This window comes from Amblyomma americanum, chromosome 6 (assembly GCF_052857255.1).
Source record: "Amblyomma americanum isolate KBUSLIRL-KWMA chromosome 6, ASM5285725v1, whole genome shotgun sequence".
NCBI lineage: Eukaryota > Metazoa > Arthropoda > Arachnida > Ixodida > Ixodidae > Amblyomma > Amblyomma americanum.
The window spans coordinates 122,653,447-122,668,989 of NC_135502.1; the positions used below are offsets into that span (position 1 = coordinate 122,653,447).

General features: G+C 45.3%; 1 protein-coding gene across 1 annotated transcript; it reads left to right on the forward strand.

The window, feature by feature from the left end:
* Window positions 1-13,627: 13,627 nt before the first annotated feature.
* Window positions 13,628-14,982, forward strand: LOC144094969 (uncharacterized). Its single transcript, XM_077628825.1, has one exon. The coding sequence runs from the start codon at window positions 13,673-13,675 to the stop codon at window positions 14,504-14,506; it is 834 nt and encodes a 277-aa protein (XP_077484951.1). The 5' UTR covers window positions 13,628-13,672; the 3' UTR covers window positions 14,507-14,982.
* Window positions 14,983-15,543: the final 561 nt, after the last annotated feature.

Genomic DNA, 15,543 nt, shown 5'->3' on the forward strand with positions numbered 1-15,543 from the left:
TCGGGTACCAAATCCGGCGCTCCCCGTGTGCCGTCACTAATTTTTCAAGCAAGCCACATTTTCTCGCACGGTGCCGGTTTCTCCGCTGAACAGGAGCCTTGATGTTGTCCTGTTATAAGCGTAGCTTAAGAGTCATCCATGCACAGCACTTGCAAAAAAAAAATTAGACTGAAATATTAGAATGATATCAGCAGAGGAAATGATATCAGCAGAAAAAATGCCCACAGCAGACATCTTATGTGAGCACAAAATAGAGCGAAATAGAGAGTTGTCAGTAAAACAAACTGAAGAACCTGAGCAGGAGCGAACAGGAAGAGCGGCAGGTGCCTGGTAATTAGAAAATTAGCGTATTTCTTTAGGAGGGCAACTGATGCCTTGCTCATGCAAGCATCAGAATCGACTTTCTAATTTTGAGAGCTTTCAGAGTTTCCTAGGCTAGCCTGTTAGAAGCGCGTTATCACAGAGGAGCAGATGAAAAGGCTGCATTCATGTTCTTATGTTCTGTAATGCAAAGAGAGGTTTAAGCCAACTAAGAGTCCATGGACGTAGCAGGCTCCCTGAGCCTGTAATTAAGACAAGACGTTGTCTGGCCTACGTAGACAACGCCACAGTTAAGACGTATTTTCTTCTCCACACCCCAAGTTTAAGGAACAAACTTGGTTTGAGCTATGTATTCGCAGACTCTCTTTTCGTCTTAATAGTTGCTGGTTAGAGCATGGAAGGCAAATAATTTACAAGGGGCTGTGTATACAACATGAATACGTAACTTAATTTCCACACTGTTGACATTATGTGTCAGTTTGTGCACATATTGAAGGACTTCTACGCACGTTTTCACTTCTTACTTTTTTATTTTATTTATTTATTTATTTATCAATACTGCAATCCCCTCTGGGGATTTTAGCAGGGTGGGATACAATAAATACATAATGAAAACAATAACACAGACAAAGCATATAATACAAATTAGATCCATGGAGCGTATAAACAGTTAAAGACAACACATTTCTAAACAATACCTGAAATAAATGCCGATAGTGATGATTTTGAAATTTGATCATTGGTTAGTAGATTCCATTCAGTTACTGTTGGGGGAAAGAAAGAATACTTAAAACAGTTATTATGGGTGCTAAAGGCGGTTATTGTGCGACTGTGTTTCTGCCTTGTAGAATACCCAGATGAAAAACTAATTATTCCCGTGAGGTCGGTTTTATAATGACCGTTAATAAGTTGAAAGAGGAATTTTAGTCGTGATACACGGTTTCTTTGCGTTAATGGTGGCAGGTTTGCTTTCATTAGTAGTTCGGTAACTGATGTACGTCCAAAGCTATTATATATGAAGCGAACTGCTTTTCTTTGCACCATTTCCATCTTGGTGATGTTAGTCTTGGTGAAAGGGACCCAAATTACACATGCACAGTCTAGTATCGGCAGAATTACACTTTTGTATGCGAGCAGACGGACAGAAGGGGTGGAAAGTCTCAAAGCCCTCCTCAAGGAGAATAATTTGCGGTTAGCATTAGCTACTACATATTCAAGGTACTTAGTCCAAGTGAGATCATTAGTGATCCAGAGTCCTAGATACTTGTAGTGTGTTACTTCGGAGAGAAATATGTCGTTAGTAGCATATGGATATTTAAGTTTGTGCTTCTTGCGTGTAATGGTCATAAAAACAGTTTTTTGAAAATTAATTGACATTTGCCAAGCTTTGCACCAGGCAACAACTTGTCCTAAGGCATTGTTCAGCAGTTCCTGGTCAGCGGCAATCTCTATTTCTGAGTACCATACACAGTCGTCAGCATAAAGTTTAACCTTAACGGGAATACCATGCAGTACATCATAAATAAACAAAAGAAACAAAAGAGGCCCAAGCACTGAGCCCTGCGGGACGCCAGAGCCAACTGAAAGTCGTTCTGAATGGAGGTTATTAAAAACAACAAATTGTTCTCTGTTCTCAAGATAAGCCGCAAGCCAATTAATTAGTTGAGAATTTTTCAGTATTGCGCCTAATTTGTGAAGTAACTTTTTATGAGACACCTTGTCGAAAGCCTTTGAAAAATCCATAAAAACAGCGTCTATTTGTTTCCCACTGTTAATTGGTTTAGCAAAGTCATGCACTGTTAGAACCAATTGGGTATTTGTAGAGTAGCCTTTTCGGAAACCATGTTGATGCTTCGTAAGTATATTATATTTCTCCAAGAACTCTGAGATATGATTATGAATTATGTGTTCCAAAAGTTTACATACCGTAGATGTTAAAGAAATTGGGCGGTAATTTTGAATGCACTGTTTTTTTCCTGCCTTATGTAGTGGCTTCACTGTGGCAGTCCTCCAGTCGCTCGGCACTTGTCCCTCGCACAATGATCTCGTGAACAGAACGTGCAGGTATTTTGAGGTCCATTCTGCATACCGCTTTAAAAATGTGTTTGGAATGTTGTCCGGACCGCAAGACTTTTTAATGTCCAGATTTAAAAGCATGTTTAGTATTCCTGTTTCACTTATTTTAACATCGGGTATAGGTGACGTAGGTAATTCGAAAGACGGCATTACGCCATTATCATTAGTAAAGACGGACTTAAAATGTTTATTAAATGCATTTGCTATTTCCTTGCCATCGCACACATCTTTACCATCAACATGAAACACATCACATTCCTTGGAAGTCGGAGAAATAGAACGCCAAAACTTTTCTGGAGCTGTAGTTATGAAACTGGGCAGTGATTCACCATAGTAACGTTGTTTATCGGCATATACTTTATTTTTAAAGCGGGAGGAAATTTCGTCAATCTTGTTTTTGACCGCCTGTGCAGCATGGATTTTCAATCTTTTCTTAAGACGCTTCAATTGTCTTTGGAGTCGTAACGTCTCACGGGAGATCCAGGGGTTCCTGCCGTTTTTCTTTTTAGTTATCAGCGGGACAAAACGGTCAATGCACTCTTTTACTAATTTTTTAAACCTGCACCAAAGCGAATGCACATCATCTGTGCTATCTGAAAAGGCATCGAAGTTAAGCGAAAGTATGTCAATGATTGATACATCATCGCGAGACAGAGATTATAAGCTCTCCTCTCAAACTTCCCGATTCTTTTCAGCAACGTCTCTACCACAGGAAAAAGTGCCCAGTGCTAGTAGCCTGCATTATCTGAGCGCATAAGTTAGAGCTGCAAACTGACGCTAAATCTCCGCGTGCGAAGTTTCAAAAGGGCCCACCTCAAACGAGACCGAGTCAGTGACAACAGAAACACCAACCTCCAAGTCTGGTAGTGAGATGACTAGTAATAATATATATATCTGAAGTATAAGGAGAAGAGGCAGCGAAGTTAACCAGTAGATGAAGCCAGTTTGCTAAGCGATTCTAAATTCTCTATACGCAATTATGCCACGGGCAGAATTTCTCAGGCGGAAATGAATATTGGGACAAACAAGAACCTAGAACTACTTTGTTCAAAGGAGCCGAGGCTCACTCGGGGAACGAAGCGGCGCACATCAAAGCTGGAGTATTTTTCAGCTGACCAGAGCGTGCGGCAGTTACTGAGAGTTTCTCCATGGACGGCCTAGCATAATACGACATTACTAAGTGGGTTCAGATCCCACCAGCGGCATGGTTGTTTTTTCTGCTGCTTTATAATGTAATTTTCTTTAAGTGATACATTAATCGAAGTATTATTTTCCCACACTGATCACCAGTGCAGATAAAAAAATATTGCCCTGTGCACCATAGTTTCGGTGACTGTCGGTTTCCTTCATCTGTTTCCCAAGCGAGCCCCTCATTTTGTTTACCTTGTCTGCTAAAGCTTAACGAGGTTATCGATTCTGGCAGTCTCAATGCCATAAGTGGCATAAGCGGGCTCTCGCACAGTTTCCGCCCTCGCGGTTAGATGACGTTCTACGTCACACTCGCGGCAATACAGGACGTGCTACGTTCGCCACTAAAGACGAGGGTGGCGCTGGCGAACACTCTCAAGGTTCGCGTACACCAAATAAACATAAACACCCACGAGAGCAGCAGATTGGACAGCCGTCGCCGTAGCTCAGTTGGTAGAGCACCGGAAGCGATATTCGGAGGTCGTGGGCTCGGATCCCACCGGCGCCATGGTTGTTGTTTCTGCTGCTTTATAAGTGATTTTCTGTAAGCGAAAGATTAATCGAAGTATTATTCTCCCTCTAATCACCGCTACAAATAAAAAAACATCCCCCTATGCATCTTGGTTTCGGTAACTTTTGGCTTTATATATATATATATATATATATATATATATATATATATATATATATATATATATATATATATATATATATATATATATATATATATATATATATATTATGAATATGGATAATGAATTAAAACTGCTGTTTTAAAGAGTTTCACGTGTTGCCAGTCCCCGTCAAGTATAAACATATATACGCAGGCCGTTCCTAGGTCCAGACGTCAATAAATCGTTTCAAATGTTGCTGTATGTTCTTACTAGTACTACTGATCGTGGCAAGATTTCTATTTTCACAGGATTATTATATATATTGTAAAAGTGCTTATTCGAAGCGCAGGTCTGCGGGCGTTGGTCGAACAGCGGCACGACGGACACACTCACAGGCGTCACTCGAAATCGCAGCTGGACTTCGTCTACAACTTCGTGGCGCTGCTCGAACTGCTGCCGGTCTGTCCCATTAGAATTACTTCCCAACCGAAAAAGCAGCCATCCTGGCGACTTACGAGGAGGAAAGCATGGGCGGATGAAAATAAGGCTTGACGCGCTCGACGTGCACATGTAGTTTCGAGGCCCCGGCGACAGTGGTCCGAAGAGGGGGCGAGTGGCTCAACGATGTAATTCACAGGTGAGGTTTGTTGCACAACGTGATAAGGTCCGTGGTAGCGAGAAAGCAGTTTCGTGGCGAGGTCGGGAATGGAGGAAGACACCCAGAGCCGAACGAAGGCGCCAGATGGTTATGACGCGGGGGGTTCCGAGGATTCCCGATGGTGCTTGTGATGCCATTGGAGCTGTGTAGTGAAAGAGCGGGCAAGTTGCCGGCATTCTTCGGCGTACAGCTCAGCTTTGGAACGAAAGTGATGTGGTCTCGGAAGGTTGAGGGCGATAGGGAAGGATGGTGTCCACGGTGGATGTAGGCGCCCGTCCATATAAGAGAAAGAAAGGAGAAAACCCTGTCGTTGTCTGGGAGCACTTGGTGCGAGTTGAAGTGGGCGGGGTCAACGCACATTGCGAGCATGTCACTGAGTGTGCGGTTGAACCGCTCAGTCATGCCGTTGGTTGGGGATGATAGGCGCTGCTGGAGCGATGAACGATTTGGCATTGCTTTAGCAGGGCCTCAACGGCGTTCGAGAGAACAGCACGGCCGTGGTCACTTAGCCGTTTTTCCGGGCCCCGTGACGAAGAACAAGACTTTGTAGAATGAAGGAAGCTACATCGTTTGCGGTAGCAGATTTTAGGGCCGACGTTTTCGGCGTAGCGTGAGAGATGGTCGACGGCGTCGATGACCCAGCAGTTTTTAGCCGAAGTGGTTGGAAGTGGGCCATAAAGACCAATGCCGACGCGGTCAAAGGGTCGGTCAAGGCAAGGTAACGGCTGCAAAGGAGCGGCGTCTGGGCAGGGAGGTTTCTTGCGTCGTTGGCAGGCGTTGCATGATCGAATGTTCTGACGCATGTAGTGGTGCATACGTCGCCAGTAATATCGGAGACGAAGGCGGGCATATGTTTTCCGTACACCGGTATGGCGGCATTGTGGATTTGCGTAGAAAGAGGCGCAGATGGCAGCTCCGAGGTCTCGAGGGATCGCCAACAGCCACTTCCTCCCGTCGGAGAGGTAGTTACGGCCGTATAAGAGGCCATCACGAACGCCGAAATGGTGGGCTTGGCGGCTAAGGATCCGGGACGAATAATGCGGTGAGGATCCGGGAAGGTGAACAGCGAGGTGATCCAAGGATATTTCAGTTGTTCGGACAGCATATGAGAGACGTCGAAAGACGAGAAATCGTAGGCACAGACGAGGGCAGAGGTGGAATACGCAAGGGAGCGGAGGACGAGAAAGGGCGTCGGCGTCAGAGTGCTTCAGGCCAGAGCGATAAATGACCTCAATATCTAACTCCTGGAGACGTAAAGCCAAGCGGGCGAGTCGGCCAAAAGGATCTTTGAGGGAGGATAGCCAGCAGAGAGCGTGATGGTCTGTGATGACACGGAACTGCCGTCCGTAAATGTAAGGTCGGAAATTGGCAATCGCCCAAATGCTGGCGAGACATTCTTTTTCACTGACGTGGTGGAATCCAGGACGCGGCGAACGCATTTCGAGAGAAGCGAAAGGCAAAGAACTGAGTTGTGCTCAGTAGTTGTATGCTACAGGTGGGATCAGCCTTGCTTATTCTGCCGGTAATTGCTCCACCGTAGCGTCACTTATATGTTAATATTGTCCTAAAACCTGTGGGATCTGCCTCACTACGCACACAGTCCCTTATAATAGTACATATTCGAAAACATATCCTTGTTGTGCGCGAAATGAGGACATGCTGCGGCATTTGTTTTGATTTCATCTTTATGCGATGTGTGATGTCAGCGCACGTTGAGGCTGTCGTAAAGCACTGACTCTTGCGACACTATTATTCTAGCAGCATGAAGGATATAGTAGTGCATCATCCAAATAGCAAAAGACATGGATGAAATTCGGACCAGGCCAGCCTTACTTCGATGCAGGAGAAATGCAAAATAGGCCCCCGCTGCGTTACGTCAATGAACGTTGGGGCATACGTCGAGTTTGTCGTCGCGCGGCTGTGCACACCAATCGGCTAAGCATATTTGAGCCGAAATATCACTTAAAAATTGGATTCTTAGTAAATTCTTCATTGCGTTGGTGCTCTGGGAGCGCCTTCAGTCTCTCTTTGCAAGCGGTGCGCTTCGATGGCAACGTTTTTAGGTAGCCTCCCGAAAGCTGCTTCCCTTGACAGTCAGACGTGCTATCAGCGCCAGCTGGGAGCATCATGAGGCTTAACGGTGCGGAGTATATCACATGTCGTGATTGCAAAGGCTGTTCACGGCTCACACGAACGTCAAAACTTCACCGCGAGCTGCGATGGGAAGGCCGATGGCAAGTTGCATCAGACGGCGGCAATGCAACCAGCTAAGGCCTTCATGCGAACCTCCAAGAGAGTTGAGAAAGAAAGTCGCATGTTGACGTCAAAACGAGTTTTGTGGTAGTCTGAAAAATTCGTCGCCAATTAGCGCTATAACGTGCAGAATACGCTTGTGCGCATTGCATATGGCGTAGACTGTGTGCACAATTGTTTCACGAGAGCCGAAATAGCTACGGTCCATGTATGGTTATGATGCTGATTATGGGTTTTTATGGCGCAAAGGCACCTATGGCCAAAGAGCGCCATGACACAAGGAATTTTCGACTTTTTGAAGGCGGGGTGAAAAACCCTTTTCTCAAGCATTTCACCCTAAATTGGCCGAGCACCAGACCAGAGGAAAGCTTGTACCCATTGCATCACCGGAGGGTACCTGGTAGCACTGGGGATCGAACCCCGCAGCTCCCGCATGCGAGGCTGATGCTGAACCACTTGACCTCCGCTGCGGTCCCATGTACGGTGCTCATAGCATCGCCCTTATATTAAACGCTACGTTCCCAAAACATTTAGAGCTGTCAAAAGCAATTCGCCACGGACAAAAAATTTGTTTCTCAGAACGAATATTTAAGAATTACGCTAAAATAACGTGTTATTGGTACCTAGTATATTAAATTATTAATTCGTAACTGACACCAGTACTACTTATTTTAATTATAAAAAAAGATTGAAAGAAATTGTGCACAGTCAGAAGAAAGTTGAGCCTTCTGTGTGTCTCCTTTTGGCATAATTTTCTCGTAAACGTAGACAGCACCGGCTGCCTTCTCGTCGCACAAACGCGCACCCACCATGCTTTGTGCCCCTTTGTTGAGATTCAATGGCAGTGTTGCTCTCTGCATGGTCTGCATAACATGCCATTTTTTGTTCTATCTGGTCACACTAGTATTTTCCTTCAAGTGCATATACAGTCAGGCTGGAATGAGACGCAAACATGAAAATGCCGGCTTATGAACAAGTGGTTTGATAGACGCTATATCCTGAAACATAAAATAAGCTAGCGGCATACTGCATTTCAAAGGTTTCTGTCTGGCCTGCCGCTACACTGTCTTAGCTTCATGTTTGCAATGCTTCATTCCTGCCATGTTGAATAAATTTGATTTCTCTTATACGGCATCAGCTATATGTGCCAAAGTCCTTAGTGGCCAGTCTGTATAATATATTCGACGTTATTTTTGCTCGTTCTGTATTTTTATTTCAGTCATTATCGCACGCTTATTTGACTGCCCTGTTCCCGCACATAAGTTATAACACTTAAGCGAGTCGGCCTGACAAAAGTAGAAAGGACTGCGAAAAAACTTCTATTTCATTTTACCACTTAAGATGGATTCCGATCTAGAGTGAGCACGGGGTGTCGGTTGCCGCTGGCACCGTAAGCCAGCTGTACACGTGAGGCGACATCACGGCATCAGTGAATTACAATATGCTGTCGCCGCCCATGCCCCCCACCACCAGAGCCGAGACCAGAGGAGAAGGAAAGTTTTTTTCGAACAAATATTATTGTCTCGCTACACAGTATGAGCAAATAGTATTAAAGAGCCGCCTCAACGTATAAGCGCGCTTTGTACAGTCGAAAGCCTTTATGGCGTATTAGCAAAGAAATCCAATGTCGGCATCCAGAGAAAGTTGTCTAGAAAACCCCAATAACTTCATGAGCAAAGCAAAATTTTTGTTTACAAAAGGTGTGGGCAATTACTCCTGGGACATTAATATTGCGAGGCCACCACACCACCAATACGTCAAAGAAACGCGCTCCGAATAAACTGAACGTACCGTATACGTTCCCTTGCGACTGTATGCTAATGAATAGGTGTGTCTTTAGAAAGGAAGCAAAAATATAAATGTAGAAGTTAATGCTTTCACCTTCAAAGCACGTGAGTAGTCTTTACTGACTACGTAATTCATTCTTTCCAAGAATAATTGCCTCGGAAACAAAGTAAGAACTTTTTCTGGCACCACAGTTCCAATAAAAAAGAATTTATTAGAAATAGTGGCTTCTCTTTGCTTTAAGATGTCCGTAATTAACTACTCCACGTAAAGTTATGTCCACTACCGCGGTGCGAAAACTCTGGTGAGGACATCGCACCTGTGTTGATTAGAGTATCTGAAGTAAATTTTCGTCCAGAATGTTGCTCACTGGAGGTGCTAAGTTGGGGCCAGAAAGCTGGCTTGAAGAAAGCTAAAAAGGAACTCCAGTTTCTGTCAGTTTTTTTTAATCGAATCGCCGCTTTAGCATGGAGAAGCAATCTTCCACACTGTTCGCGTATAGGAGAGACACGTTTAAAGATTTGCGCTACACTGCGCGGCAACGCTGGTGCTGAGGTCTCCGCAATTCAGAAGGTACATTTCTGCCCCATCTTCTTGGTACAAAGGTTGAGACCGCGAAACAGCAGGTTTCATACAATTGTATTCGTGGGAAATACGTTGACTTACTTTGTTCTGCAGCGGCACCACTTGTCAAAATAATAAACTCAGGTTGTTGTACACAAATTACTACCCTGAAGAAGAGATATTTATTCACATCCACGTTGACATTATGCGGAGGATTAAGTCTTCTGAAACCGTTTTCAAAAATTGTACCACTGTTTTACTACTGCTGCTCAAGAACACCAAGAACACGATTTTGTTATATCGAAGTCTCTATTCACCTCTGTTCGCAACGTACAAATGTAGATAACTATATGCGTGGGATGCGAAACTAACAGCGAAAAACGACACGCGACCACACGTGAGAGAGCGTGGCTGTACGCCGCGTATTATAATCGTAACTTCTCTATGGCCTGTCGCACAACACTGTCAGCACGAATAGAGCCATTTTTATGCTCTTTTAGCGGCCTTCTACACGAAATAAACCGTTGCCATTCATCGCGGACATGAAGTGCATATGTACTCTTTCTCTATTCGACGGGGCGCAAAAGTTCTGCAGTTTATCATTATTAACAATACGTATAATTTTTTGTTGTTTGTCAAGCTTTATCTGTTTTTAACGAAGTGGCAGTTTCACTGAAATGTGCTTTCGTATATAGTGCAGCAGCCGTTTTTAGAGTTGAAAAAAGTGTAATTCTGATTTTAATTCATTTTAACCATTTTTCAGGGCGTATAATGCTTTAAATGAGAACTGTCTACTGCAGAGGTATTATAGCCGTTGCGAAGATGCAAACATATGGTCAGTATTTTTATGGTACGCGCGGTGGGAATCTCAGCAACGCCCAGAGGTTTATTTTACCATGTCTTTAGATTAATTATCAGTTTAAAACAGCACTGACAAGCCGATTTCGCTTTCGATTTCTCTGGAGCAGTGCCTTACTTTTCAGCACAGTGTTCTTGTGCTGTATTATTGTAACCGGGTGTTTCAGCGAATACTTTAAAAAACTTTCAAAGATAGGCTTTGTGGGGTAAAAATAAGGCTTTTGAGGCATAATATTACCAGTGTTGGTGCACACCAGAAAACCGGTGAATCTTTTTAACTAATAAGCTGGTTGACTAATTTATATTAATTAACTTTTTATTCAATACAGTTAGGCGCTTGTTGCATTTAGAGATTTTTTGCCGGTCGTTAATAATAGCCACATTCGTTTTTGTAATTCGTTATTCCCACTGAAAAAAAGAATGCTGCATTTATAAATAAAATGCCGTTTGCTGGAATGGTCGCATTTTGCCTTTTTCAGACAACACGAGAAAGGCATTAGCTGGAAGTTTATTTTGTCTTCAATGAAGACCCAGTTAAAAGCGCCCGCATCTGGTGACCATGTTAACGAAAAAAACAACTTCCATAAAGAGAAAAAAAACGGGAATTGAAGAGCCGAGAAACCACACAGCGCAAATTATGCAAGCAGACCACATGCACTCTTTCTCAAAGTACGCAGCCAAGAAGTTGGCTTCTGAGCCATGATTTTTTTTAATTGGTTTTTGGGGAAGGAAACGGCGCAGTATCTGTCTCATATATCGTTGGACACCTGAACCGCGCCGTAAGGGAAGGGATAAAGAAGGGAGTGAAAGAAGAAAGGAAGACGAGGTGCTGTAGTGGAGGGCTCCGGAATATTTTCGACCACCTGGGGATCTTTAACGTGCACTGACATCGCACAGCACACGGGCGCCTTAGCGTTTTTCCTCCATAAAAACGCAGCCGCCGCTGTCGGGTTCGAACCCGGGAACTCCGGATCAGTAGTCGAGCGCCCTAACCACTGAGCCACCGCGGCGGGTATGAGCCATGATACATGGCTAGTTTTGCATCCTCGCGCGCGTAATCGCTCGAAGGCGTAGGGGCCTGCGCCGGCTACCATCCCACACTTTGGAATTTGCTAGAGAACCTCGCCACACAGCTTAGAAGCGCACCGTTTGGGTTGTACTTACATTGTATATTGTTTAAAGGCTGTAGCTGGTCACATGACCTATAATACTGTCAAATGTAGTTTAATGAGTAAAACTTTCTATGGCACGATTAGGTTCATTATGCCATTTCGGAATGTTTTTAGCACAACAAAGTAAACAGAAGGAAGTGGATGGACGGGAAGTGCTCACTCCATCCATATGCTGCCTTTTGTCTCTCTGAAGCTTTTTCCCAAATAGCACAGTGGAATAACAACTCGCTGTACACACAGTGGTAGCGGCGGTCAAATATAGGATATTAAAAACAACTCTCTCCTGACTTCTCTTCCCACAATTTCATTAATTTATTTAACAATGCTGCGAGCTCTTTCTCGGCTCTGATAGGAGTCAATGCTTTAAAACGTGTAAAAAAAATATGCATGATGTTCCGCAATTTTAACAGAAGAGCACAGGAGACATGAATCATCGCATCAGAAGACGGTACAGCTGAAAATCAAGCAATAAATTACTGCCCTGAGCAGCAAAAAAAAATGCAGCAGTGGCTAAGAAAATTTTCACAGAACTGTCTTTTTTTTCGCAAAGAAATGTCGATTAGGACTAACAAAAGTATCAAGTGCAACTTCATTCTTAATGGTAGGTTATTCCAAAATTATATGGTGCCAGAAAAAAAAAATGAAAATCGAACCCCGTCATACGTTGCAGATCTAATGAACATGTCTTGGTTGAATCTTTTACTCCAGTGATGGGGCTGCTTTAGCTAGGCATCTTTATCCACGCTGGTACAATCTTGATACAGCAGGGAAAGAAATTTCATGCAGGCAACCTGTCCTTTGGTTTCTAACGTAAAGGAGTTGGTCCTTTCACTCAGAAGTGTCACGATATCGTACGCGAGAAACGGGAATATATTAACTGGACTGCTTGATTTTTAATTATTATCAGATTCTTATCCAGTTACGACTTATGGCAGTCTTATGGGAGTTGACAACTAAGGCGCTGTGCTAAAGAATGGCTCGTATTGATGCCTTATAGGCGTTAAGGTTTGCATGCGATGGCGCAATGTGACAATTGTCATGTCATGAATTACGGTTGTGTGTTTTTGTACAAATGTTATGTATGTGTGATTCGCAATTCAATTTTGCGCTCAATATCACCACCAAGCATTTTATTTGCTTTGTGCATTGAGCATATCCTAACCACAGATAAGTAAATAAATGGAGCTTTTTTCCCGGTTGTGGTGAAGGATGTGCTATTGCTAACTTTCATTATCATACCCATAGTGTCGCAAAAGGAGGCGATTAATCAATCTTATGTTCAATCCAAGTTCGTTAACTTTTGGACAAACTCTAATGTGCACAACGCAGTCGTTAGCAAATATTCCTAATACAACATATGGAGGGACAGAAGAAAAATATCATTGTTATGTTTTAAAAAATGTGATCGCCCTAATAGGATCCCTTTGGTCCCAGAGATAAACAGCAACTGGTGAAACTCTTTTGGAATTAATTTTGATTTTTGAGCCCTATTTCGCATAGTAACACGTCGTTAGAGCACTAGTTCAAATGCTGTATAAATTCCACTTACCGTTCTACTACTTTGAATAATGATCACAGGGCATGAAAGTATTTCTTATAAGAAATAAGTTTTCAAGTGTAGGAGGGGGGCCGCCTCGGTATATTCGATAAAACGCTGTGTTTTGATTCTGAAGAAAACTCAAACGGACAAATGAAGTTTGTTGTTTTATTCTCTACTACTTTCCAATTTGCTGAAATTCCTTTCTCAAGAACTCCGAGAATGTGCTTTTCTGGAGAAACAAAATCTTTGGTCCTCCCGGTTGGTGTAGTAAACTACTGATCTTCTAAAGAGCAGCTTTGCAACTACTGCATGGCTCCTACAGCAGGGGGTTCATCCTTCGTGCGCTCCTACTCTTCCTAGCTCACCCGCCCCTCTTCGGAGCGCACCGAGCACCGCGCGGCGCCAGCGACAGGCGCTCCTCCAACCGCAGCTCCTAGCGTAGGTGGAGCGCAGGGGCGCACCCAGGAAGGGCCGGACGAGCGGGGCGCAATGCCCCAGTATTGATCAGAAAGCCGCGAGCTCTCGAGCGCTGCTGTCCCGCTTGCTGTGCGCCCGGAGAACGAACCGACCGCCGGGCGAAGGCGACGACGCTCCCGCCGGAAGCGCGGCGTCCCATGTACGCGTGTCACGGCACGGGTTTCCCATGGCCGAGGCCGCCGACACCACCGCTGGGGATGACAACTGCGTGCTCCCGCCGCCTCGCATCCTTCGCTTGGCCACCGACCCGCCCCGGCGGACGTCGATTCCGCGAGTCACGCTGTGCACGGCGACCCCAGAAAACGGAAACCGCTCTCGCAAAGCCGGGAGTTCACCTACGCTCAAGCCGCCCGACGCGTCCTCAAGACCTCCCGAGTCTTCCGCCGCACACTCGTCGGCGTCTTCCGAAACCAGTCCGCGTGTTGTCGTCGTGCCCGCCCTGTGCACGAGCGTTGTTGACCCGGCGAGCCAGGACCTGCCTCCCGCGTTCTTTCCGTCGAGCGCTCAGGAGACGATGACGGCCTTCGGTTTCCTCAGTCCCGGGCAGCAAATGGCCACGGCGACGAGAAACTGTCGCACGCTGGCCGTGCTCCTGCGTCTGCGCGTGACCCAAATCGTCCTTGGCATCGTGACTCTCGTGCTCGGCGCGTCCGCATGCCTCGACCCTCGAGCACGTGTGACTCTCTCCTTCGGCGTACCTACAGGCTCTTTAACGCTCCTCGCCGCGTGCGGCCACGTGCGTGCGGTGCGCAGGGAAGGTCCGGCTGGCCTGCAGCGCAGTTCCTGTCCGCGCCTCGGTGTCTTGTGCGTGGCCGTGGTGGCTGTAATAGCAAACTGCCTCCTCCTGGCACTCTCGCTTTTGTCGGCAGGCGCTGGCAGTTCACAGAACCAGAGATCCCTCGGTGTGCTCTTGACTTGCACGACGCTGCCCGTGCTACTAGTGGAGACGGCTGCTTCGCTTGTGCGATGGGCGTGGGCTAGCCGCAAGTGGACTTGGTGAAGGAGTGGCGCCTTGAAAATCCTGTACTCTCTCCGGCGATCATGGTGCACCCTACTTTGGATCCCGAAGCGTAGGAGACTGAGTGCAAGGCTGCGGGGCACACAGCTGGAAACGTTCGTGCATACCGGGTTATGTTGTTTTCGCACGTCATCAACGTCCACTGTTAAGCAGCTAGTTCCGCTACGAATACCGTGGTTCTGCCTCGACTGGTAAGCAGTAATCCCGGTAGAGGGGTGCGCTAATCTGGTCAAATGAGAATCCTTATCCAGAGGGTACGCGCTGTAATGGTGGGCGAATTTTCCTAATTTTTCCAAATACTTTCAGGCACAGACCCCAGAGATCATGCCAATGACATACTTTACGTGTGGAGTTCTGTAGCCGCGATCTGAGTGGTGGATTGAACTGCTTACACCGTCTCGGGAGAGTTTCAACCTGGTCACGACATGCGAGTTGTTCTGGACATGACACCAATCTGTTACAAGTGCGTTACTCTGCGTACATTTTCTCTCACGAAAAAGCTGGTCTTCGGTGTAAAACCAACGTTCTCCTGTTCTGCCACATAAAGTTATACTTCCAGTACCATTTGTTTTGCGTATGTGTTTGAATTGAACAAAAATGGCCTTTGCACGCTTGGCGATTCACCAAACAGAAAAAAGCGGTGCGGTGGATTTGGACGACATCCGTGGGTTGGTTCGACGATCTTCAATTTTGTGCCTACCATCATGAAACTTATATGAAGTCATCGACCCAAATGAGGTAGACCTGATACGCTGACGGTGAGGCTGACGAAAAGAGCGCGTAATCTGGAAACCAACCTCAGAGTGCTATATATCGCATTACATCATTTATTTATTATCCTCAGTATGCTCCTCTAAAAACTCCAATGACGCTGCTTTACGTGCTTGCAAGAACTCAGAAATTGGATGTAGCATGCTCTGCTTTTCCGCCTAGATTTTTCTATCGCATTTAACCAGACACTATAGCGAAGTTTTGTGTTTATATATATATTTTTATTCAAAATTCAGAGGCAGTGTTCT